Source organism: Plectropomus leopardus, chromosome 1, assembly GCF_026936395.1.
Source record: "Plectropomus leopardus strain MGB_pleo_1.0 chromosome 1, ASM2693639v1, whole genome shotgun sequence".
In the NCBI taxonomy this organism is placed as follows: domain Eukaryota; kingdom Metazoa; phylum Chordata; class Actinopteri; order Perciformes; family Serranidae; genus Plectropomus; species Plectropomus leopardus.
The window spans coordinates 39,918,377-39,945,815 of record NC_142176.1 but is presented as its reverse complement, the minus strand read 5'-3'; the positions used below and the strand labels follow the sequence as shown (position 1 = coordinate 39,945,815).

The window sequence follows — 27,439 nt, the reverse complement described above, 5'->3', positions numbered from 1 at the left end:
GCAAATCACGTTGAGATTAGAGACGTGCAGCACCTATCCTACATCTGTCTCACTTCTATCTCTGTTCCACATCCAGCTTCAGATCTCCAGCTTAAGTTCTTTTTGGCACTGAGGGCATGCATCTGTCTTCTCTGTCTGTCTCTTTTTGTCCTTCCCACCTAGTTATGACCAGCCCCCCTGCATGTACTACTTTTTTAAAACCTAATGTTCAAACTTAAAACAGATACAATTAATCAGTCTACACTAAAAACAAGGGGTCGACCAATATTGGTTTTTCAGGGCTGATACCAAATATTAGTTGTTAATAAGACCGATAACCGATATTTGGAATCGATACACACTTACAATAAAAATGAAAATATTTCTGTCAATATGTATAATTTGTAATATAACAAACTCCAACACAAAATTTTGTTTAAATGCCTTCAGTAAATGTTTACTCAAAACTGAAAAGTTCAACATCATATACAGCAAGATCCCAGCACCTTTTTTTTTTTTTTTAAATTCAGGTGAAAATTTAAATTTAAAAACACAATAAATAAAAACAGCACCCTCCACCGGTACATGTTCTGCAGCCTGAAATATTTTAATTTAATGTAACTGAATGATTAAAGTATGATAGATAATTAAAAATGAATAGAGATTTAGAAAGTTAAAAAGATCAAGATAACGTAAATTACTGTGAGATATGCGGGGTACGTGTTTGACATGGTCCCCACACTTCCCGTATGTGTCCTCTGTCCCCGCACTTTTTTTTTTTTTTTTTATTTTTTTTACAACCATTCAATTCATTTGTAGCATGTATTTTTCTGAGCGGTCTTCAAACGCACCATGAATGGCGTACATGCACTGACTTGTTGTGATCACATGACACTGCTCTGTACTGTCAGTTTTAACCATAGACTTTAAAAAAACAAACAAAAAAACATTAGTCTATGGTTTTAACTAAAGTACCACAAATAAAGTGCAGCAAACCAACCAGCAAGAGGCCAAAAACTCTGCACACAACAACCCACCGTGTAAGCTGAGTAATGCTGTTTCCTGTTGATAATGTTCACTAAATGATGTCAAATGAATTAGATGCCAATAGAGCTCAGATAACGAGAATGCTAACATTATTGTTAGCTATGGCTGGCTAGCTAGCTTCATGCTAGGAATAGACCCACTCCTCTTTAATTTCTGCACAGAATTTGTGCTCACTATTGCTTTGCACTTATTTTCATTTCATCTTTAATGCTACAATAGAAAGAGCAGGGAGGAGAGGGTGGATCAGAGGGCAACACTGGTGGTCATGCAGGGGCTTCCCAGGTGAGGAGAGATTAGAATTGGTGAGAAAATACATCTATAGCATTAAAATGACTTCACAGCTATTTCATGACTAATATTCTTATTTTATTTTACTTTTTAAAATATGTATTGCAATAGACAGAGCAAGGAGAAGGCAGCAGGCAGAGACCAGGCTGCAGTACTGACAGTCAGGGAGAGGCTTCACAGGTGAGGACAGTTTTTAACTCATGGCTATAGGGAAATATATTTATAGAAAAAGAATTTTGGCATTCGTCTCCACAGCTATTTCAGAACTACTCCTCTAAAATTTCTTTGCACATATTTTTGTCTGTATTGCAATAGATCAGGGAGAAAGCAGCACACAGCAGTCAGGACAGAGAGCAGGCTGCAGCACTGACCTTCAGCCTGAGGCCTCACAGGTGAGGACAGATTATAACTGGCTAAGGACATGCTGTCTATAGGATAAGTGTGACTCTCAGATTAATTTCCACAGCTTTTACTGAACTTTTCATGTTCAGTGTTGTCACTTAATTATCTGTCTACTTAGAGGGTCATTCTGTGATAACTCAGCCAGAGCTTGGCAGCTCAAACATTTGATATTGATAGTATATGATTTTGATCATTTTAAAGAACTTAAGTTGGTCCATACTGCAGCTGTTTGTGGTTATTTGGCTCTATAGCCGCTAAGTAGTGAGTGGATGATAAATCACTCAATAAAAGTCGGCTTATTCCTGAACAATCTGCCCCCCTCATTTCTGAAATGATGGCTGTGCCCCTGCTGTGAGATGCACTGAGAAATACACAAGGTTTGTGTAGGTTAATTGATTGGAATCCAATATCATGTTATTGCCAGAGATAATAACCTTTTTTACTTAGTATTTTTTCACTGTATATATGCACTGCATGCTTTTAACAAACTCTGGCACAGATCAGTATCCATCTGTTGCTGTGTCTTTGATGTGTGCTCAGCTCTGCCGCAGCACTTGAAGATCAATCAGATGCAACCCTTTCATTACATGTTTTCATACTGTGAAAAATCAATGTGAAAAATCTGAGTGCAGTCATTGATTAGATCACTCAGAAGCACCTTTACACAAATGCAATAATAGGATGATTAGAAAAAAACAATAGATTCCAAAGTACAGCTGAAGTTTTCACACTTTTTAGCCCTTTTAACAAAGTCCAAATGAAGACTATGTTGGGTTAGGGTTTCCGGGCATATATTTTACATCTATGTTAAATGTTGGTCAGAAAAGTCTAATAATTAGAAATGTCAAATATTTCCTTCATTTTTTGTCCTCAAGATTTATTTAAAATTGGATTAAAGGCAGTGTTTAAGTAAAAATGTGCGTCAAAGAAATCGCATCAAAAGTAAACTAACAGAAATGTGTTTGTGTGTGTAAGAGGGCATGCACATATGTGGGTTCCAGTATAAATACATTCTGCAAAGCAGTTTCCTTTTAACATAACGGCCAACTCCAACACAAAGTTTCCTCCCCACACACCGCCCCGCCGCCTCAGCTGACTCTGCTTTTCAAAGGCTGAAATATTTTACGGTTCATCTGCGCCGCATTGATGGAATCCGTATTTGTGTTAACCCAAACGTCAGGACCCCAAAGGCTGCCGTGCCACTGGGAGGCTGCCCAGGTCAATGCCTTACTAATTTTTAAACGGATCAGCTGCACCGCACCAGATGTGGGGGGCCCCATACCACGAGTCTCCCAAGTCTGTTCCCAATAAAACTCACATCCGGAGAAAGTAGCTGTTTGACTGGTTTATATCCACACACACGCAAAGACACACACAGACACACATATCGCTGCGGATGTTTCACATGGCTGGATTTGAGACTGAGCAGGAACAATCAGGATATTACTGTGTGTGTTTGTGTGTGCAACATGTACTGTAAATTTTGTGTGTGTGTTTGTATGTGGAGGTGTGTGGGCATGCATGGATGACTGTGTGTGTGTGTGTGTGTCATCCCTGTGCATTTGAGTAGGTGTGTGTCTCCATGTAACGGCGCACATGTGTCTGATTAAAGAACACATTAGGTCATCGTTCATTCCATCTGGCCTGTCGTCTATGTGTGTGTGTGTTTGCATGTGTGTGTGTTGCTGTTCAGCTGAGCAATTTCAACATTTGAAGCGACCTCTTTCACAGTGTGATGAACACCGCTCTTTGCCCTTCATTTAACTTCCTCTCTCGTCATTTGCTCTGTCTCTCCTCCTGTCTTTCAATTCTTTCTCTCTCTCTTTCTCTCTCTTTCTCTCTCTCACTCTCTCTCTCTCTTCAGTATCCATTTCCTCTCATTTTCCTCCATGGCATGTTGTGCAGCCGTGTGTAAGCACATGTTTGTGCATGCATGCTGGCGTGTTGTATAATTGTCTACGTGCTCGTGTGTCTACGTGTGGATTGATGCCTTTCAGATGACGCTCTGCAGCGGTTTGCCGTTGCCAGCGTTTGGTTGGTCACTGGGCAGATGGTGACCCGCAGATGAACCCGTCTTCCTGCTCATTTTGTTCAGCTGCCTCTAATTTTCCCTCCTCCTTTGCATTAGAGCAGCTGGGGAGGTCTTGCAGTGCAGCTCTCTTGTTGAACCACCAGAGGGCGCAGCAGACCAGGTTTTGGTGCAGAGCCGCTGATGTTAGGGTCCTCTGCTGAGGGAGTTGTAGGAATTGTAGGGATTTCGAGGATTTATCATTTAACCCTCTGAAACCTCAACGAATTTGTTTGATTTTTTCGACATAGGGAGAAGGTGATGAGCAGCTTGACAAGCCATTGCCCAAAAATGAGCAAGAAATTGATAAAAAAAATAAATAATTAATAAGAAAATTTAAAAAAAAACAGCAAAATGTATAAACTAAAGTGCTGAAAAGTAAATATATTAATTTAAATACAGAATTATAATTATTATAATTATATATTTAAATTTTAGATATTATATAAATACAGTTTTTTGAAGAACAAATTTACAGGTCATTTGTTGTCATCTGTTTTTTTCCCCCTAATTTTCCTATTTTTTTTTCTCTGCTTCTGTTCTTCACTTTACTGCTTCTGCACTTCACCTTTGTAAACTCCTACAGCTCCTACAACTCCTGCAGCTTGTAGGAGTCCATTGTCTTGCTCAAAGGCACTTTAGCAAAAAAGTATCTGTGATGCTTTTGTGCACATCATAGTTTGTTTCCTCCCTTTTTGCTGTCTGCTATCTGAGTCAGGCAACAGTAACATTCTCTCCATTTCCTTTGTCTAACTAGACATTTTTCTAATATGACTTAACTCCATGAATTGTCTCATTATGTGAGCTGTTTTGTTTATTTATTTGTTTGTGTGTGCATGTGTGTGTATTAACTTTTTTTATTTACAAAACAAAAAGGGTCAAGGATATTTTTTTGTTATTTGGAATGGAAAAACTTTGAAGCTCAGTCTTTCAGAGCTGCTCAGGATGCGGATAGAACTTTGTAATTCTAAGGTGGCCAAGTCTAGAGATGAGTACCTGCCACCTTGAGGATCAGATAGAGTACTTTGTTTTCTTTGCACCCACATTTTATTTTATTTTCTCCAGAGCTGTGTTCTGCTTCAGTTTTGTTTTATTACATTATTTCATTCTGTACCACCTGGGGGTACTTTTTACCTTCTACTTGTTTGTAGGCGTATGAGTGTTTCATTATATAAAAATTGTAAATACACCAATGACCATAAGAAAGCCACAGGCACACTAAAGCAAACAAGTAACACCAACCTGACAAAAAAAATAGTAACTCATTGCATTATGTCAGAAAAAGGCCTGTTCTTTTCCATTGTTATTATTCCAACTGATAAACTGCAGTAAGTTAAACTGATATTTGCTCATTTTTCCTTCCTTTTGATCATATGTTCTTGATTATTTTTTCAGCTAAGGAACACAATGTACACCCAGTAGAATATTTTGACATAGCTTTTATACCTCTGTAGTCTTAAAAATATGAAAGAACAGCACACGAGAGATTTATCTCAAAGATATGAGAGATACGTTGATAATATTTGCAACATGTTAAAGCAGAATAAAACTGTCACTGATATCAGTTCAATTAGGTGCAAGCAATACTAAACCTAAACCTCGATTCTGATTTTTCTTTTTTTTTTTTTTAATAATATATGATTCCTTAGAATAGAACTAATCTATGAACTATTTTAGATTTTCAAATTAAAATATTATTTTTTGAACTGCAAAGCCTTTTTCAAAATAAATCTGTATTTTATATCATAGTAATTTAAATGAATGGCCCCTGGGGGTCTCTGGACCCCACACAGAAAATCACTGCTTCAGATATCTTCTAAGGGCTGTGACAGCAAGGTTCATGCAAATACATAGTGCTAAAGAATACCTTTTTTTCAAATATCTTGAAGTCTAAACATGAATTAAAAATTATTTATTCTATATTAAGTAAATATCTCACATGAATTAAACCTTTGAAACCTGGAGCGAGATCACTTTTCATGTGCTTCTTTCAGATGCTTTCACAAGTATTTAAACTTTTAAACCTTTGGTGAATTGGTGCAAAAACATGGAAAATGGCAATGAGCAACTTGATAACAAATGTTTCATTTATTGAAAGAAATTAGTACCTTTAATTTTTTTTTAAAGAAAGGTAACATGTCTAAGGAAGAAGAAAAAAGCTCAAAATGATATTTGTAATGATAACAATCACATATTTAAAATTATGTTACAAATATAATCCATTTTTTTTCCAGGTCATTTCCTTGTTTGATTGTTTTTTAATGTTTTTAATGCTTTTTTAAAAAAACTTTTTACAGTGTCCTTACTGATTCTTGGATGATTTTTTTCTGTCTTTGCTTATTACTCTGAAACCAACTTGCTCAGGTTTAAGAGGGTTACACTACTGATTATTGTTTTATGTTGAATATATATTCATGATACTAGACTATATAGTAAATAGGGTAGGCAGTGCTCACAGAGTGTAAATCAGCAGCAAATTAATAGCTAGCAATTGGATAACTGATTCATTCATGTCAAAGTCCAAATTGTCAAAATTCATCTTATTCAATCATTATATATATATATATATATATATATATATATATATATATATATATATATATATATATATATATATATATATACATAAAAACTCTGGATAAAGCAATGTGAGTGTGAGTATGAGAATGTGTTCACAGCCATTCTCACCATTTTCTGACATTTTCCAATCACACAATCAGCAAACCAAAAACAGAAATCAATAAAATGATCAATGAAGCAAAAATAACTGTTTGCTGCAGCCCTGATTTTAAGAACAACATACACTAAGAAATGTTAATGTGACAGCTTGCCCCCTCATTCTCATGCATCCTTCTGTTTCCTGCTAAGCATCTGTGCTTATGTATGTGGGTGTGTTAACGTCTGCATGTGTGGCAGCGTGTGTGCCCGGCAATGTGTGTGTGTGTGTGTGTGTGTGTTTGTGTGTGTGTGTGTTTATGAGTGTGTGTGTGTGTTTATGAGTGTGTGTGTGTGCTTTCTGCAGGGCTGGTGTGTTACGGCCTCCCTCTTTCTCTCTCCTGAGCTCATATGAATCGATGATCATGTGGTGTAAGGGAGATAGATGGCCCCCAGCTCCATCTTGTCTCCTCTAATTGTAAAATATTAGTTACATTAGACTCTGGCCCATGATTAATGGAACTTATTTGGAAGGTGGACTCTCTCTCTGTCTCTCTCTCTCACGCACACATACTTTCTTTCTCCCTCTCTCTCGTGGTTACCAATGGTCTCTAAAGTCTCCTTTTGAAAGAATTGAGTGATTTCACGTAAAGCGGACAAATAGGCTTCCCCTGGTAGGGAAAGTGGATGAGAAAAAGACAGGAAAGAGAGAGGAGGAGGAGGAGGAAAGGGAGATAAGAGAGGGGGGAGGGCTTATGAAATAAATAACAGCTCTACCGGAAGAGGTTTTAAGGAGTTGTGGTTGAAAGCGATTTAAGCTGCTTGGTAGATAATTCGGAGTTAGATTTTTTTTTCTATATGAAAGATCACATTCAGAACGTGATCAAGTCTTGATCATGTTAACATGCTGATCTCTGTGAAAAAGGGATATTTTTGTCTAATGCTAATGTTTACCTGTCTTGCATCTGGAGAGGAAAGTTCAGGGGGTGAAAGTTTTAAAAGTGCGCGCTGCTGGAAAAGGAGCAGAGCTTTTGTTCTTGTTTTAGTGGCGAGTTGTGAGAAACACACGCAGGTGTGGACACACAGACGTGATAACTCCTCTCCTCCTGTTTTGCACAAATTGGATGCAAGTCCTTGAGGAGCAACTGGCAGGGCAACACACACACACACACACACACACACACACACACACACACACACACACACACACACACAGACACACACACCGCACACAGTCTGTGTGTTGATAATACTTGCTGTTGTTCAGCTGCAGCTCGTCTCACTTTCACCTGCTACCAGCAAATACAACTGATCCATGATCAGCATGTGTTGTGGTGAAGCTGGATTCCTGCCTGTGTCCCGTGTGCCTATCTGTTACTGTAAAGATGAACCCTTTGAAACCTGGGGTGAGATCATTTTTCTTGTGTTGCTTTCAGATGCCTTTCACAAGTGTTTAAACCTTTGAACCCCTGAACAAAGTGGTGCCAAAACATTGGAAAAAAGGCAATGAGCAACTTGGTTAAACTTTTTTTTTCATTTATAGCAAGCAATAAGGATTTTTTTTAAAAAAAAACAAAGGGTAAAACGTCTTGGGAAAAAGAAAAACTCTAAAGGAAACTATTAATAATGAAAAATGAAAAATCCAGGTAATCTCCATGGTCGTTTGTTTTTTAATTTTATGCAGCATTTTTTTTAAAACTAATTTTGAGTTTGTTTGTTTTTTTTTTTTTACTTTATACTCCTTTCTTGCTAATTTTTTTCCATACCTTCTTTCGTTTTTCATTGCCTTCCCCACATGTTTTTGAAAGAAATTAGTCCAATTTGCAGGTTTTCAAGGGTTTAAAAATATATATGTAACAGTGTCATCATAGTGACAACTGGCATTTTGTACAGGCATATTTTACTTGTCAGTGCAACTATCAGTTGCTTTCCAGCACAACCAAACAGTTAATGCAGTTTTATTTTCCCACTGATACAGATCTTTTTAATGTTACAAAAAGAGGGAAAGAGACGAAGCAATTTTTTTCCCCTTAATTTCACAATCACACCTCTGTTTACTTTATTTGATTGACTTGATTCTTGTGCTTTTGTATGCCAGAACATGCTGTCACTCATCAGTCAAGCAGAATAATTATCATCCCCTCGGTCAAAATGTCAGTGCAGTTGAAGCTGGAATTATTGTCTTAGTCAACCTGTCTTCAAGTGTCTGATCGGGCATGGTTTAGACAAATGTTTTTGTAGGTGTGTTAAGCTGACTTGCAATAGAAAGAATGTGTGCATTTGGAAATCAGGGCTAATGTACAGCACATTTGCTTCTCGATAAGGCAGAGACTAACTACAAACCATTTCTGCTTAGCAAGACACTAACAGGTGGAAGAAGTAGTCATATTTTTTACTTAAGTAAAAATAGCAGAATTATGAATAGAAATACTCAATTACAGGTACAAAAGTCTACTTTTAGGTCAACGTAAATCTGTATTATTATTATTATTCAAAGTATCAGTATTAAAGTGCAAGTATTAAAAAAGTATCAGAAGTAAAAAGCTTCTTATTTTAGGTAGCAGGCCTCCACACTCAAAATTTCATTACATAAATAAACTTTCAGAAACTTACAAGATGCATAAATTAATAAGAAATGATACAAATGAATTTTGAAAGATGCAGTCGTTGAATGCATTTTTATGAAAACAATGGAAAGTGATTTGCGTTTTAGACCACACTGAGAAAAAATGCAAACTCAGTACTGACAAATCTGTGTTAGTGAAAAAACAACTGTGATGTCATATCTGTCAAGGTAAAGCAAAGTAATTATTTTATATGTGGTGTAGTTCCATCAAGAACAATGTGTCAAATATAATGTAGCAATAAAATATGACACAAAAAAGGCCTTAACTCCCCTAACTGGAATGTTTTTTAACCAAGCAAGTACATTTACAGTTGTTAAACTTGTTGATGTTGTTATCCTCATTTACTAAGAATCTTCAATATTTAGTTCAAATTTAACAAAACATGTTTTTTTCCCCATATTTCTTTTATTCATTTACAGTGTTTTTAATCATGCAAAATAAAAAATCTACACTTAGATTCTAAGCAGTAACCTATACCTTCCCTCCTTTGACGTCCCCATGGCAACATCGTGAGTGTCTCAGTCAGTCTGCCTGTCTGTTGCTTTGTGTTTTCTAACTGTTTTTCTAACTTTTCGCTGTTATCGCTGTGTATTGAGGTCAAAGGAAGTTCATGATGATTAATGCAGCAGAGCAGCCGATGCTCTTTGTGTCAGAATGTGAGTGAGAAGCAGGTGGCCGGCATATCTATCAACCCCCTCTGCCCTCCATTTTCTTTTCCTTTTTTTCCCTCTTTATTGCTGAGAGACATGGATGACAGCCTGCACACACACACACACACACACACACACACACACACGCGCACACACACACACACACGCAGTTGGGCATCCATTATCTGTGTACAGTGACAGGTCAGCAGCAAATTGTGCCTCTCTCAGTTCAGCGGGGACTCTGAGTGAGGAAAAATAAGGCAAGGCTGGTGTCTAGCCTGCACACACACACACACACACGCACACACACACATAAACACAAATGCTATGAACCTACAAAAAGATGCAAAACTTTACTTTGAAAATTTAAAAAAATGATATATAGATGAGTGAGTGAGTGTGTGAAAGAGAGTATGTTACTAGGTGTGTTAACCAGAGAAGCAGTGACGGAGTGTGTAAGTGGCTGAAAGATGTGGGCAGCACACTCTCATTCCATTTCGTCAGATAACTTTGGCCCGTTCGCGTCTCTATAAAATGCATCCTTCAACGTAGGCTGGGTGAAACTTGTTGGAATGTGACATTAAAGTTGCCAACAGTAAGGTAAGGTTTATGCAACAAAAATACTTGGTTAGGTTTAGAAAAACATGGTTTGGATTTAAATACATACGTAATGTGACATTAACGTGTTACATAAAGGAAGTCAGTACATGACTGATGCACGAAAGTTATTTTTTTTAAGACAGCACTGACTTGTTTTCACATGGGACACCAACAGCTGTCTACTTGTTGAAAATCTGTTTGTTGACCCATACACCCCTCAAAGCTCACTCTAAACTTCAACTTCAAACAACTTTATTTATACAGCATACACAGCAGGCAAGTCCATCCAAAATTACATCTCGTCTGATCCATTACTGACTTGATGTCCTATTTATCACTTGAAACAGTAAAATAAAGCACAGTCAAAAACTTATTTCAATCCACACCTACGCAGACTCCTCATCGTTTCCAAGCACGACGTGCTCAGAGCGTATCCTCATTTGTCATATGCACAAATTTGTGTGTCTGTGGTCCAAAGCTTAGCCTCCATTCTGATGGAAACATTAATATAACTTACACAAATATAAACATGTCTGCTACAATACACCACTCAAAACACACAGAAAGTGTTATGTAAAGCTAACCAAAATCAGAACTCATATGTCATATACCAAAACATTTTTCCCAAGTATAACATATGTGATAGAGTGTACGCATAGACTGAGGGGCGTGACGACGGTATTGGAATGAGAGCTGGCTGGAGTGAAAGAGTGACTGAATAAGTGGATCAGTGAGAGAAAATATGTGTGTGAGTTATGATGTCAGTGACTGACTGAGTGAATGAAGCAAACGAAACAGAAACTTTGAGCAGAGGCATGAAAAAGAAAAGCAGTCGACTCTAAGACAGAGCCGTTAAAAGTGAAAATAGAACAAGAGATGAAGACAGAAAGGAAGAGGCTGCTATTTTGGGTTCTTATTAACAGGTCCTACTGGTACAGCAATTAATAATCTAGTTCAGTATTTAACATGGGACCTAGTCCCTGGTGTGGACGTTTTAGCTGGCTTTGATGCTGAAAAAACTCCTTCCCCTCCACCCCTCTCCCCCCACAGTTCCTCTCCTCTCCTTAAGTGCCTCCCCTGGTGTTATTTGCGTGTTGGTTTTCTCTAGTTAAGCTAGGAAACAGACCAAATCGCTATTCCCCAAACTTCAGGCCAATTTTCTATCAACACGCCAGCTCGTTGAGGGAAATGCTCTTAATTCATCAGAGGGAATCTGGAGAAGGATAAATTCCCTTCAGGCTGTTTGAAGTAATGTAAATGTATTTATTTTTGGAGGGGGTTGGGTGTGTGTGAGGAGTTAACAAAAAATAGGATTATCATTCAAACACAAAAAGATAAAGTGCTCTGCAGATACAAACAGTAACCACACTTTAACTGTAATTTTTTTTCCCCTAACTGACCTATCATCTAATGCCCCGACACAAGGTGGGTTTCCATAACAGATTTGCACAAAACTTAAGCGATATTTCTGAAATGTTGATGAAACACAATTGTGAGATGACTGTGTTTCCATTTAGTGATGTCATGTGACTTTTCTTGCAATGCTATGTGACTTCACTTCTCACGATAACATTCCAAGAAGCATATTTAGAGGAGGAGACATGCTGTGTTTTTTGGCATGTTGTAGTATGGAACTACAGGTGGAATGCAGGAATGTGTATTGCATGACCTGTGTTTGCAAGCCTGCATGTGCATCCTAGTGCAAATTAACCGCTCCATAACTTCGCTAGAGGTCCAAAACTCCTCATTAAATCTCTCTGCTCTTAAGTGCCATAAATTATGTTACTTTATGTTTGAAGCAGCTGACCACCTGTGCACAAATAGTAAAGTTGGTCACTGCATTTGTTTTGAGTCCAATGGAAGTGATACTTCAGTGGAGTGAAACTGTAGGTTTCCATTATAGATTTGCGCAAAACTTAAGTTGCTCTTTTAGAAATGCTGATAAAACAATTTCGAGATGACTTCCTTTCCATTGAGTGATGTTCTGCGACTTCTCTTGCGATAACATTCCAAGAAACATGCTGATGGATGTTCAAAACATTAGCAGCTTTATTTCTATTGCAGCCACCACACTAGCCGTCATTTTTTCTAATAAAAGGCGACGCAGGCGTGTTATGCGAGCGATAATGGAAAGGCAAGTTCCTTATATGTGGGAGTGGCCACATATGAGGGATTTCTAGGAGGTGATAGTCCACAATTTCACAGAGGAATTGTGGATTCAAAACCTCCAAAAGATCTGTTTTAAAGAGTTATGTGATACAATAACACCTACTGACAAGCATTTAGCCATAGCATCATGTGACCTAGAAAAGCCAAAAAAGTGTTTCTTTTGCAGTTTTGCTAAATATGTTGGGTTTTTGAAATACCATCTCATGCAAGTTCTTCCGAAGTTGAAGTGTTTCCATTAGACATATTTTATATTTGCAATTTCAATTTGCACAATTTTAATTTTAGGTAAATGCTAAAGGAGGAGTCATTCTCTTCTTAAGATGCTGATGTAATTCTTCTCCTCTATGTCTCGTGAAACTCCATTGGTTTTTGTTATTTCTCATGTCAACTGTACCTTCGGTTACAGGAACAATACCTTTTTCTACTAGCTACGTGTTCAAAAGATTGTTAAAACCACAAATTTTGCTTGAAAATGCTACTTTAATGTTTGGTCAATATTTGTTGAAAAACAAAGCAGTATTTGTTAAATTGAAAGCAAATTCCTTTTGAAAAGAGCTGCAGTTGTCACTTCACCATAGACAAACCATAGACAGTCTGACTAACTTCTGCTACTTCGGCTATCTCACCAGACATTACACCCATAATCATTTCTACAGTAGCACCCCCTAGAATAAAGTGCATACAGTGGTCCAATTAAATGCAAAAAAAGATGCACTTCAGATCTTGGTTCATCAGATTTGACTATTTGTTGTAAAATGGCAGCATAACTTAATAAAGATGCAGATTTGCCAAACTTAATACATAGGCTTCAGGCTGAAAACAAGGAGTTGTAGGGAGCTTTACGTTAAATATAAGACATTGATCAAGGTTCATCCTTAATACATTTTCATCATTTTTCACCAGAGTGCAGGATAAAAGCTTGACAGGTGTTGCATGTTAATTTTACTTCTTTTATCAGATAATAAAGCTTCATTGTGCAAATTGATGGTAGATAGAAGTTGACAAGGAAAGGTTAGGGACTCTCTTTATCAATAGCTTTGTCTTTATTTAAAAAACAAAACAAACAAAAAAACCCCAAACAAAACACAACAATACACAACAATACACAACCACAACCTATTTAGAAGTGTAAATTATGGCCAAATTAGCTATTATGTTTTTTTTCTGTCAATACATTTTTTCTGACTAAAAGTGTAATGGCAGCAGTTAATAGACCGAGTTAAAAATCCTTGTTCCTCACCTTCACAAACATTTAAAACTGTCTTGTGCAAATCAAGCACTCTTTAGAAAGAATGCCCTCTGAAACTGTTCTTGTAAAAAATATATATAACTATATATTTAATATCAAACCTAAGGTGGCTGACGTGTGTGTTGCATCAAGTGAATTCATTCATTAATTGAATTCATTTCTATCTTAATTGCGTCTGGTTTTGGGGTTTCTTTGTGTTTAAAAAAAATTGTGCAGAATGGAAAAAAAAAATGATCTTCATATTTCTGTCAATAGCTTTCCTTCTTTATCCCGTGATTTAAAAACATTAAAAATAAAAAAAAAAATCTCACCCCCTTGCAGACACAACCTTGTATTTCGGAAGTATACAATATGGCCACACAACATGGCTGACAACATGTTTCTCTGACTAAAAGTGTCATGGCAGCAGAAAACAAGCATAGAGACAATTTAAAATCTTTCCAATGTAAAAATCTATTATTTTTTGTAAAATAAACAGATACATATTTCATATTTCCCAACACAGGAAATCTGATTTCAAAACTATTTTTTAAATGTCGATGTGATGGCATTCATATGTGTCTGTGTGTGTGTGTGTGTGTGTGGGTGTTGCTGCAGTTTGCTGAGTAATCTGGGAGCTACAGCATAAATGCAGGTTATTGGACAGATGGTTTAGCACATTTAATTGCTCACACCTTCTGTGTGTCTCCCTGCCTACAAACTGTCTGTCTGTGTTTTGGTTTCTTATTCCTTCTTTGTCTTTACACACTTATAGCTTCCTTAAATAGTCAAGAACTTGTATTACTTTAAGAATCTCTATTCAACACTTGGTTTTCAATTGGTATCTTTCTGTCTAATTTATAGCATTGACACATGAATGTAGAATCTGTAACAGAATTTGTAAAATGTTTAAGTAAACTCAAAACATAAAAAGACACATCTTGTACTTATACATTAATTCACACACAGGTTTTGCTGGTTTCCCCCCATTCTTCCTTTACCCAAACACACACTGCAAAAGCAAGAATGCACGTACAGAAACAAAAGAAAGTCCGCATTAATAATGTGCACATATGCAAACCCATGCACACAGACACACTGCCACACACACACATACAGAGGCCCATAAAGACCACGAACAGCGTTTTGGCATCCAACCAAAAGCTGCCGTCCTTAAATGCCATTTGATGCCAGCACTGCCATCTGTTGCCGTCTTAAGATAGCTCCTCTCACAAGACGCAGGCAAGATAACACTTTTCTGAGAGCCGGGGAGTATTTTTCGCATATGGCCACAAACCGTTCAGAATAAGCACAGTTTGGGTAAATTGTAACTTCAATGCAATAACTGTCTCCTTCCTGTCACTCAAAGCTACATGTGACTGAAATTATTGTGAAATAACGTTGGGGTATAAAAAACACAAATAAGAGGAAAAAAGGATAGACGACAGAGCAAGAGAAAGAAAAGGAGCAAAGACCTAGAGGGAATGTAGACGAGAGATCGAGAGGTCCATTCTTATTCCACCTCCAGTAGATTGCGAGTGTGTATGTGAGTGCATGTGTGTGTGTGTGTGTGTGTGTGTGTGTGTGTGTGTGTGTGTTTATGGGTAGAATAAGATAATTACAGCGAGCTAGGGGGGTGAGTGAGGAGTGGGCTGTGGGTGTGCATGTGTGGCAGGTGAAACATGGGCATGTTTGTGGCAGCGCTGTGATACATCAACTGCCCCTCCACACACACATACATACACACACATACACACACACACACGCACCTCCGCCCACTGAATCCTTTCCTCCTGCCCTCCGCTTCACTTCCTCTCCCCCTTTTCCTCTGATCTCCATGCAGAGGGCCTTAGGGGGTTAATTAACAGGCTTAGATAATGCCACACTAATGAAAGCAAGACCACTGTTTCTCCTCTCTCTCTCTCTCTTTCTCTCTCTCTCTCTCTCTCTCTCTCTATCCTCCTCTATCTGTGCATCTCTTTTCCAACCAGAATAACACAATATCAATGCTATTTCCAGGGATATTGGGCTGATTTATGGCGCCTAATGACACACTGATATCTTGATAATGCCACCAATTTTTTTGTCAGTCTTCTTAGTGACTTAACACAAAAATGAAACAACACCAAAAAAAAACAACCCAATTTTAGAATAAATGTTGGCATTGAAATGTTTTTTATATGTCGCGTATATGTTAAAACTGTATATTTCTCTATGTTTCAATTTTATGTTGTGACAGGCTGTGATTAATGTTTGGTTAGGTTTAGGTACAAAAAATATTAGGTGACGGTTAGAAAAACATCATGTTTTGGCTGAAAATATACAGTTTTGCTGCTAAACACAGCCAAGCATGCAGTGAAATATTGACTTTTATATCTACTTTTGTCGTTACAAACACAGTTGAAAAAGTCCTAAACTGTTGTCAAAATATACCTAGTCTGGTTGCTGCAAACCCGACTGGACATATAGACCCCGTTACAGCATACGTCACCAAAAACATCCACAGGCATTTTGGTGACAGAAGTGGCATTGTTTGCCAGCTATCCAGGCCAATACAGATGAAGAAGAAAGCTTGAAACACTAAAAAAAACTGTTGCCAGCATCAAAATGCCTGGTTGTTGTATGTGCAGCTGTCAGAATCGATGGACTCAAGTTCTACAGGATTCCGACAGGATCACAACCGTTTTTGAGCAACCGTTGACATCTGTGGCTTGAACATGTTGACTGGACTAAGAACAAAAACAAACTGAACTCTTGCTAAAAAACACTCTTCTGGTGTCTGATACTTGGCAGCCGTCTCGCCTAGGTATCGCACCTTCTTCCTGATGTATAAAATGTGCAAATGTTACATATCCATGGTTTGCAGAAATATACAATACTAACATTTTATTCTAGTGACTGTCTGAAAAAAAAAAACCTACCAAAGTAACAAAACTTGATTGTGCAGGCTTTCTTCCTTGCTCACTGACCAGTGTGGTCCACAGTGATATGTGTAGTAGCATGCCTTTGACTCTTCTCAGTGATACACTAAGCTCATGTAGGGCAACAAATGAACTTCTAATTAGTTTAGGTGATGAATCTGAAGCAAACATCAGTCAGAGTATAATTTACTGCACAAGAATTAAGTCATAATTTACCTTCAAAATGCTATATGAATTATGATAGTCGCATGACACTTCATATACTTACCTATAAATAACAACATGACACATGTACAGATAAGCACAATAATGAACTCATAACGACAATTAGCCACATGTCATCTGTGGGTGGATGGATGCTGTGATATCTATTTACACTCTTCAAATGCCCTCTACAGTCATTGGAGAGAAAAACAGATGGAGAACAAAGTATTCAAAGCTACAACAACAGGAAAATACCTCAAGGATTTCTTTCTTTTTTTGACAAAACATTGTAATGTAAGTGCTATATTCAGCTTTTTCTGCATGTGTTGACCAGACACAGTAAAATACCGTACAGGCCAAGGTTACCAAGGAATCTGTGCATTGATGTTCATTTTTTACCTTAGTTAAAAAAGGGGTTGGGGTTACAATCTCCACACATATATAACTACCTGTTATCATGTGACTGAGAAGTTCACATTGAGGTTATTATTTGCTGAATGAAAAGCATTTGCAGAACAGTTGCAGTTGAAAGCTTAAGATCTTTGTGAATGCACTTTTGAGCTTAGATTCTCTTCCCCACCTGACATGTTCGATTAACATGTTTCAAAACTCTGTCAGGTGTCTGTAAGTCCAAGACACGTTTTAAACCCATATAACCCATATCTTATTTATTTGGCTGTGTTAACCCTTTGAAACTTGAGAAAACTCCTTTGGTCCCTTTAGAAACATGGGGAGAAGGCAACAAGCAACTTAATATATATATATACATACTTAAAATTAGCAGGAAATTACTGAAGCAAACAACAAAAAAGTGCCCCCCCCCCCCCAGCAGTGAAATATATAACAGCAGGCCTGTAGGTAATCATATCTAAAGTAGTTTTGGTGTATTCTACCTCACCAGTTACTGGGCTGTATTAAGCTGTGCCAACTGTGCCAACAGTAATATGTAAACAAAGAGGTCAAGGTTGCCAAATGTCTTTATTACTATACATGGCTTCTCTTTGCATGTTTAATTATGGTTTAAAATCTGTTTGGCCACTTTTTTAATTTACTTATAAAATGCAGGACTTCTTTTGTGCCAATTGGGTTTAAATGGATACAAGCTGAATCACTGGTGTTTGATATAGAATAGCAAACTAAGTCTTGAATGCCAAAACTGGAATTGAAACAGTAAATCTTTAGAGCACTCGTTACAAGAAAATAATTTTATTACTCAATAACACATTACAGCTTTACACCAGTTGTGAGTGATGTTAGTGACGAACTGGGAGAAATGTGAAATTAGATGGACAAAACAAGAAGAGTAGTAGAAATGGGTTCATGTGATAGAATGCGGTATATCTTTAATTTACTATAGACACACTAAGATCTAGACATCTAGACGACTGATAAATTCTCAAATTGACCATCATAATATTATAGCCCACCGAAAAATATAAACAACTAAATAGTGCTTAAATATATTGACATTTGGGTGGACTAAATGTATCAGACAACAAAAATCTCCTTAGACAGGAGGTTCTGATATCATTGTAGTATCTTGCCTCAATAGATGCTCAAACAGGCTGACAGGGCTTTTGTGTACAGAGGTGTGAGACCAAATACACAAATTATAGGAAATCTTGTGTAGTATACATTTTGTGAAACTTGACATGTGTCAAATACACTGTGTAGTATTTAGTCCAGTTTGCCTAATTTTCCAAACTTTGCGAAGAGAACTAGAGCTAGAGAACTAGCTCATACTTTGCCACTAAACTTCACATTTTCACCACACCAAAATAATCTTGTACGTTTGTTCCACATTCTTAAAATGGTCCATGCAGGTTATTATATGAAGTAGCGTAAATTAAGCACAATTTGCTGAGACGGTCACACAGCTCGCCAAAGTGTACTCTGCTATGTCCTATGAAACCACGCCCATCTGGGTGAAATAGTTCTTAGAGAGCTGGACATGTGGATTGCTGAACATATATGTGTGTGTGTGTGTGTGTGTGTGTGTGTGGGGTGAAAGAGAGAGAGCGAGCCTCTCTTTAATTTTTAATCCATAACAACAAAAGCCTGTTTGTCTCTAAGTTGCACTGCAGAAGTCAATTTCAATCTGGACACTAACTCAAGTTTATACATCCTATCCAAACTTTTTTCAAGCCGTGCAATTCAAACCACAATCTCTCGCCTTTTACCTAAACATCTCCCCGGAGATAAAACCGAACTTGATTTGTATTTATTTTTAAAGTCCATGGAGACAAACAGCGAGTAAAGCAGGGAGAAGAGGGGAGAACAAAAAAAAAAAGGATGAGTAGAGTTGTTTGGGGGCATAACTCGCTCTCCCTAAGTGTAAAATGGGATGAGATATTCTGCCTCTCGGACTTAACGTAATGTAAGAGAGTGTGAAATTAAACTGCACACGAATAAAAAGGGACCCTTCATTGTGTGCTGCCGACTAGCTTATCTGGAAATTCAGACAACTGGAACATCCAAAGCCTCCAAACTTGTAGCAATCCCCTTTGTGTGGCTCTGGAGCAAACAATGTAATATCAGAAAGCCGGAGAGGCTCCAAATCCTGTGTCAGATTGCCAGACACAAAGTAGCTGCATCCTCGAATCAAGCCTGTCTGTGTGTATACTTTAGCGTGCATGTGTCCGTCTTTATACAATATAAGTAGACTGTGCACTCACTCCCCACTAACCCCTTGTGTATGCCTGTGAGTGCTTCAAATAGATTGTTTCCTCTTTAATTCCTAGCCTTTTACCTATTGATATTCCCTGCACCTATCCCCGCGCCTCTTTTAAACCCCATATGTTAATTTGATTTAGAGCAACTCAAATTGAATAAGAGATAAAGAAAGAAAAAAAAGAAAATGAGCATAACAGCAAATGTACTGTTATTAATAACTTAAAGTACCGGAGAGGGCTCAAACTCTCTCCTTACATTTTGCCCCCTCCCTCTTCCTTCCTCCCTCCCTCCCCACTTTGTTTTGTCCTCTCTGTCTGTCTGTGAGTGAGTGAGCTAAGTGAAGTGGGTTATGATGGCGGTGTAATCGGCATCCCTCAAACAAACGGCTGGTGCTATTAAGGGCCATTGTGTTTGCTGCAGTGATGATCAGATTCAATCTAGGGAGAACATTCTGTGCTGGAGCTATGGCAAGGGGGGGAGATAGAGAAAAATACCTCGTCTCGTTCCACTCTGCTATTGTGTTCAGGGGACTAGATGTATGCACGCTCTTCAAAAGATGCATATCGACTCGGGGAGCTGCAAAAGTTTAGTTCAGATGGATTCGCGGGAGCTCCCCGACTGCACAAAGTGAGGCGAGTATTAAGTGTTGGGTAATGTTTTGAGGATGTATTTGTTTCAATAAGGAGCTCGGCAGTGCTGCTGGGTTGGTGCAGATGAGAAAATCACTTTTCCTCTCCTCTTTGTCCTCAACGTTACCCTCAGACTCCATTTCTCAGTATAATCTTTCATGTTTTTAACACACCTTTATAAGGGCCAGGGGGGACCTGGAGGCCTGAGAAGTCACTTTGCATCCAGGAGGGTGGAGGCTCAAGTTAGGGTTACAGGCCTATACATCAAGAGTGTTATTGAATATCAGTCAGTCATGTAATGCACTGTTGAAATGATAGAGAGGCAGCAAGGAGATCTGATTGCTTTGTAGTAGGCAAGACTTGGCTGGTGCCTTTTAATGTTGAATTCACATGTTTTCCCCATGTTTGGATATTCTCCCGTACAGTCCAAAATCATTGATAAATTAGAGACTGTAGGTGTAAGATTGAGTGGTTATCTATCTGTCTTACAGTCAGCCAGCCTGTTTTCATTCCCAAGTCATCCAATATTGACATGTTTTCATGCCCCTTGGCGTGTGATACCCACTCCAAAGACACTATTTGCACCACCTTCAATGATATCCCCTCTGTGGTAATACTTGACACTGAGAGCAACTGACATAGTAAAAAGAGTGAGAAACTCTACATAGGGTAGTTCGGTCAAGAAAACCAACCCGCTCTCCTTCCAAACTCGTTAAATAGTGCCACTCTGTTAGTGTTTTCGGTGTTATGAGTGTGATGCCAGAAGCCACCTTCCACAGCCACATGCAACGTGCATGGACAAGGTCAGATGATAATGCGATTGGACAGAACTGGTGGTGTTGTTATCATACCCTGGTGGACAGCTAGATGGCAGCCACATCCACATGTATCGCACATAGACAAAACCAGTCGTGTGCGCGTGACAGGACAGTTTCAGGTAATAACGCTGCCGGTAACTACGTAATATATGAAGCGCGAGTGTGCTTATAGGGCAGGTGGGTGGGGAGGTGGATGGGTCCCACAAACACCGACTCTCCTGCCAGAGTTTCCTTCACGTGCGGAATTGTTACCATGTGCCTCTTCTGCCTAAACCTAACCATGCATGACACTGGTGCCTAATTCCAACCATTGTGACAGTCTGCGCTGTTGTGTAAACACAGGGAGATGCTGCTTCATCCCACCACATGTGCATTTATTGACATCATGGTAATGGGCTGCGTCAGCTGACCATGACATCATACCACCATGTGCATTTGTTGACATCACCGTAAGGGCATCCCAGAGTACTAAACAGCAGGGAAATAAGCTATTACTGGGGGTTTAGGAAAAGAATCATGGTTGTGCATTGTTGCGTTAGGTACTTAGCGTAAAGTGCCTAGAGTAAGCTGAGGAAAAGAAACATGGTTGGGCGTCATTAATGTGTGAGCATGACATTTTGACATACCTTGAAATAACTCACATCATTGGGTTTCACATTAGACACAAACACTGTTCTCCTGGGGGAAAGCCCTGTTTTAGTTTGACCCATACACCAACCCAACCTATGTTACGCAAGACTGAGCTCTTTCTACTGCTTCTATCTTTACTTCCGTCAATGCATTTTTGATGTGATTGTAGCCTTCATAATTATATACGAATTCTAATGTGCCACTTTTGGTAGGTATACATATGAGCAGCCTGAATAATTCCCCCTTAATGGAACATACTGTAGACTCACAGCCAACAGGTGGATGGTGGTGGGGTTTTGAAATGCTTTGAAGATAATCATTTTATCCTCTTACTTGGTAAGCAGGGCTAGAGTTAGACTTTAGTCCACAGTTTTAGATACATGATGTCATTTGCCATTTTTTGTTCCCACTGTTGATAATTAGGGTTCCTTAGATCATACTGTAAAACAAATTTTTCATTGTTGGTTATTGCTATTAACTCCAAACAGCTGTTAACCCTCGAATATGTTGTACATAGTATTATTGTCTGTTGGATCAATTGTCTGTTGGATCAGTGTAACCCACAAACACATTAGCTCCTCAAACTATTGACCCAGTGGCTGCATTTGGAGAATATCTGGATTATCTTCATCTGCCTACAGAGACTTCCTATGGTTAGAGAGAAGCATCTGATTGGAAAAAATATTCTTATACATCTTCTAATTGAGGTAATTCTCTTACAAATGAGATTTTAGTGACATGTAGACCGCCAAGGACCCTGCTGGAGGCCTCGTGGTTTATCTCAATAATATTGGTTAAAATATTCTCTTGCTCTGTTTCTCTGTCCAGGCCAGAGACCATTCAAGTGCAGTTACTGCCCCTACAGTGCTTCCCAGAAAGGCAACCTGAAGACTCACGTGCTGTGCGTACATCGCATGCCCTTCGACAACAGCCAGTACCCTGACAGACGCTTCAAGCGCTCCCGTCATGAGTCCGACGTCCCTGAGAAAAACCCTGATGATGCCGTTGGTGGTATTACACCCAGTCAGCCAATGACAGGAGCAAACGGATGCCATGGGAGTAATGATGTGGCTTTTGCAGGGCAAGCCATGTCTCCTCAATAGAAGTGAGGCTGCCATGAGCTGGCTTGGTTGGTATGGAGGTCTGTGTTGGACATACATTATCTGAATCCCACAGATTTGTATTTTCAGGTAAGCAATCCCTGTAGCACACATGTTGGTCACTATAAGATTCATTTCAAACACACCAAATGACAAGTCTGTGGGATCATCACAAGTGCTAGTGGACAGCGCTGTAAAGAGACAATACTCTAGTTTGTGAACATTTACTCAGACAATATCATAATCTTTGTATTTGTGATGAGGTGGCAAGCATTTTTGTTTCTTAACCAAGCACATGTGTAAAAATGTAAAGGAGAAAAAGTTAAAAACTGTTCATGAAATTGAAGGTTACTGACAAATCACAAATGACGGGAGGCTATGAAGCAAGAGCGAAGCCAGATGAAAATCATTAGAGAGACTTTTCTCCAAAAATAATGCTTTTATCAGAAAAATGATCCGCGTAAACGATTTAGCAGAACAGTTACTGTGGAGAAGATGGAGGAGGCGGCGGTGGAGGAGGAGGAGGAGAAGGAGGAGGGGGGCTTCTTAATGCACACCACCACCACCACCACAGCCACTCCAGAACACAACACCAGTGGCTGCCATTTTCCCAGAGTGAGTGATGAGCACTGTATGTGTGTGTATGTGCTGTAGGGTCAGTGGCAGCGATGGTGGCGTGTGTGTCAGGGAAAAGGGGCGGGGAGGGGGGTGTATTGGTGCCAGCCTGACTGGAGCTGTCATCGCAGAGGAAATCAATTCAACAACGCACACACACAAACACACACTGAGAGTCCTACAGTGGTAACCTGACTCTGGACGGTACACCAGGGGGTCAAGTTGAGTCCCATCAGCTGGCCGGAGCCCCTCAAGTCACCTCCTTCCCTCCTCCATCCTTCCCTCCATTCTCACTCTCGCTAATACAAGCGCAATCCGTTACAATGACCTGGAAAATACAACACAAATCAATCAGCAGTGTATTTAAAGCATCCATTAGCCAGCGCTAAGGCTTGTTCTGCTCCGATTTTGGCAATTCAATGTCCGGAGGTCACCTTACTGGCTCCACGTAGCAGGAGGACGGGGAGTTTTAGCTAATTGTGTTTTAGCTTGGGCCACTTTATGATGACAGATTGATTCTTTGGCAAGTAAGACCAAGCTGTGGGGTTTTGAAGTTCTGCACATATGAAAAGGTGTGTGACATCCAGCTTAAAGTTCCCCTCACATGAGACACTCTAACTCAGACAAAAAGCAGGATTAATCTCCACTGATGAGCTCTTTCAAAGCTGCTACACAGGGAAGGGAAATGATGGAAAATTAGATGATCATTCACCTGCTTTATGCCTCTAATTACCTTTTCTATGAAAAAATATTACACAAGTTGTTTTTTTATTTTCAAAGGAGGCGTTCTCTTTCTGCGTATAAGTAGTATTTTATTTTTTATCCATGTGTGATTTATTCCTGAGGGGGTAAAAGCAACAGAAAACATTGAAAACAGAATGTTTTGATCTCATAAAAATCAAGCTATGTTGTTTTAAGGGCAAAAAAGAACTTTGATTGTACTTTGTTGTGCCGGCAGCTGTTGGTTACCACTGGGCGAGGAGAATCAGAAAGTATGAAGCTTTGTGTCGGTGTTGGTTGGAGGGGGTTGGGTGCTGGGGGGTTGTTAATGTTTTTCTGATAAAGAGAAATGATCCAGACTTTAAGAAAGTCAATATCTTCCCGCTCAAACACACAGGCGGCAGTGAGGAGGGCTAAACTCTTAAAACCCCGTGGCCACAGCTCTGCCTAAAGGAGTTTACAGTCCGACACAATGCACTCACGCACAAGACATGTGTGTGCACGCACACACACACACACACACACACACACACACACATAAACACACCAATAGAGAAATACAATCCTACTGCACATATTGAGACATGGAGGAGGAAACAGAGAGAAAGAAGGAGAGCGGAAGTGTAGAGGGAATAATAAAGAGAGGCGGACAGAAAAAGAAGAGAGTGATAGAGAAAGTTCAGTATACTGCTGTAATTGTGGTTTTAAATGTGTCACTACAATTGGAACTTTTTGGCCATACAGAACAGCCTGTTCATATTTCCAACTTGTCAAATACTGCTGCTTGGTCAGATATTTCCACGTCAGACACTGATGCAAAAAGGCACCTCTTGATACACAGCCAGGTGGCTTCAGTTTGTAACGTGGCTGGACGGCATCTTTCGCAGCAGTATGGTATACCCCAGGTCAGCCCGAATGACACCTTTCACAGCGGTGTGATATGCAGCCGGGTGAGTCAGTAAAAATGCAGATAGACGGCATCTTTTGCAGTGGTATGATATGCTGCTGGGTGGCATCGGATATAAATGACAGCAGCAGCTTAATATAATGATTGGGACCGTCCTTATTGGGCGTGTGGGAGGTGGGTGGATGGGTCCAACAAACTCCGGACTTTCACCTGGGGAAACCTGCTAATCACTTTCTACATGAATGTTGAGCCAAACCATAATGTTTTTTTCCTAAACCTAACCACGTGCTTGTGTTGGCCAAGGAAATATTTGTAAATCTGAGTTTTTTTTCCATCATTGAAAGTTTATTTTGAATGAGACTGTTAACATCTAATGAGCAGGAACTGCGCATTTCCTGTGAAATTGGAAGTTTATTTTGGAATGACACAATGACAGTAAACAGGCAGAAAGTGAAACGCTGTATCTGAGCATCAAAACTCAGGAGGATACCTAGCACATCATATGTAGATGTGAATGTTTCTGACCATGGGGAAATATTTGACAAGTTGGGATGAGAATGTGTTGTACAGACTGTAAGAAAAGACTATGTTAGAAATTGCTGGTGTTGCAAGTCTTTTTACTTTTTTTGGTAGCCAACAGGACAGTCATTGCCTTATAACTAAGTGTGGTCTGTAGGTTTCAACACACTACTGTGTTTTGGTGGCTGTAGCTTGCTTTTTTTGGGTGTGTATGTATGTTAAGAACATTTCCGTATATTAGCAAAAAAAAAAAAAGTTTTCTAGAGAAAGTACACATTCCATTTTTGGCACCTTGGCTTTCCCAGCTTACTAAAGCATGTGAATCCATACGGTTTCATCATCTTGTTCAGATGAGGCAATCTTTTTTTTTTTTTCCAACACTGGATAGTGCCATTTGTTGTGATTCCTCCGTGACTTGTAGTCTTTGTCCATCCCTCAGAATGATACGTCCCCCGCTGTAATCCCAAAATAATCCATTCCATTGTCCCCATGCTGTTTGATCTCTGTCAAGCTTCCTATTGAAGTAGCACATGCAGTATGCTCAATTATAATCACTGGTGCTAGAAGAAAAAATAAATAAACTAACCACAAAAAAAAAAAAAGAAAAATCAAAACCATGCCCGTTTATTTCAGCCTGATATGGATTTTGTAGTATGCAATCCTTGTCCAAAAACTGTTCACATTCCTAAATGAACAAGATTTCTATAGCCGACTGAACGAGATGTGAGGAGAGGGGTTTTGTTGCACACTATAAGCGTATATTAACAGTAGATAACTTTATATTTAAAAGAGAAGTATCCTGGGTCATTATTTATTACTGCACATCTGTTTGACAGAAGACAAAACCTTTCATTAAAGAGGTGTATCAAACATGGACTGTTTGCTGTCTCTGCGATTTAGATGTTCTGATATGCTTTGAAGCAGTAAGATTTATCTTGTGTTTTTCCTGCAATAAAACCTCTACCTCTGGGAGACTGTGTGTTTGTGTCTGGACCCCTTCACACTGAGCAGGTCAAACATTCTGACCACTTTGAGAGACTGCTGAATCCAAATGTTTCAAATCACAGTCATCACTTGTGTCATAAATGTGTCTAGAATATGTCAAATGAGAAAAGAGTAAAAATTAAATTGATGACTTTTTGTGCTGATCGGGAAAATATACCATGCTATGATATTTTTATGCCATTTTAGACACCATACTATAGTATAATGTTTAACGCTGTTTTGGATGACACAGATGAAACGTCCTGGTGTTTGGATGTTTTTATGCCATTTTGGATGACATACTGTAGCATGATGTTTTTATGCCATTTTGGATGACAGACTATAGTATGATGGTTTTATGCCATTTTCAACGACATGCAATACTGTGACATTTTTATGCCATTATGGATGACATACTACATTATGAGGTTTTTATGCCATTTTTGACAACATACAATTGTATAATGTTTTTATGCCATTTTGGAAAACATGCTATAATATGACGTTTTGGTCAGATTTTGGACCACATACTATACTATGATGTTTTAGTCAGATTTTGGATGACATACTATACGATAATGTTCTTGTCAGATTTTTGACAACATTCTATACCATGAAGTTTTGGTCAGATTTTTTTTACGACACACTATAATATGATGTTTTGATGAGATTTTTGACAACGTAGTGTACTATGATGTATTGGTCTGATTTTTGATGACATATTATACTGTAACATTTTGGTGAGATTTTCAATGACATACTGTACTATGACATTTTGGTCCGATTTTTTGACATGCTACATTATGACGTTTTGGCTATTTTTTTGACATGCTGTACTAAGATGTGTCTCGACATGCTATTCTATGTGATTTTCAGCTGGTTTTTCAACGTCATATTTTTGAAATTTTCTGACATATATGGTCAAGTTTTGGTCGTATACGATGGTATTTTGTTGAGATTTTTGATGACATTCCATGTTGTTTTGGTCAGATTTTGGATTACATAC

General features: G+C 38.7%; 1 protein-coding gene across 4 annotated transcripts in view; it reads left to right on the top strand.

Moving 5' to 3' along the window:
- znf536 (zinc finger protein 536) overlaps nucleotides 1-26,414 on the top strand; it is a 298,506-nt gene extending 272,092 nt beyond the window's left edge. For all 4 annotated transcript variants that reach the window (XM_088081055.1, XM_088081050.1, XM_088081061.1 and 1 more), the window contains one exon: nucleotides 22,417-26,414. In XM_088081055.1, coding sequence (XP_087937181.1) covers nucleotides 22,417-22,691 — 275 coding nt within the window. In that variant the 3' untranslated portion in view covers nucleotides 22,692-26,414. The remainder of the gene's footprint in view (nucleotides 1-22,416) is intronic.
- The last annotated feature ends 1,025 nt before the right edge of the window (nucleotides 26,415-27,439 follow it).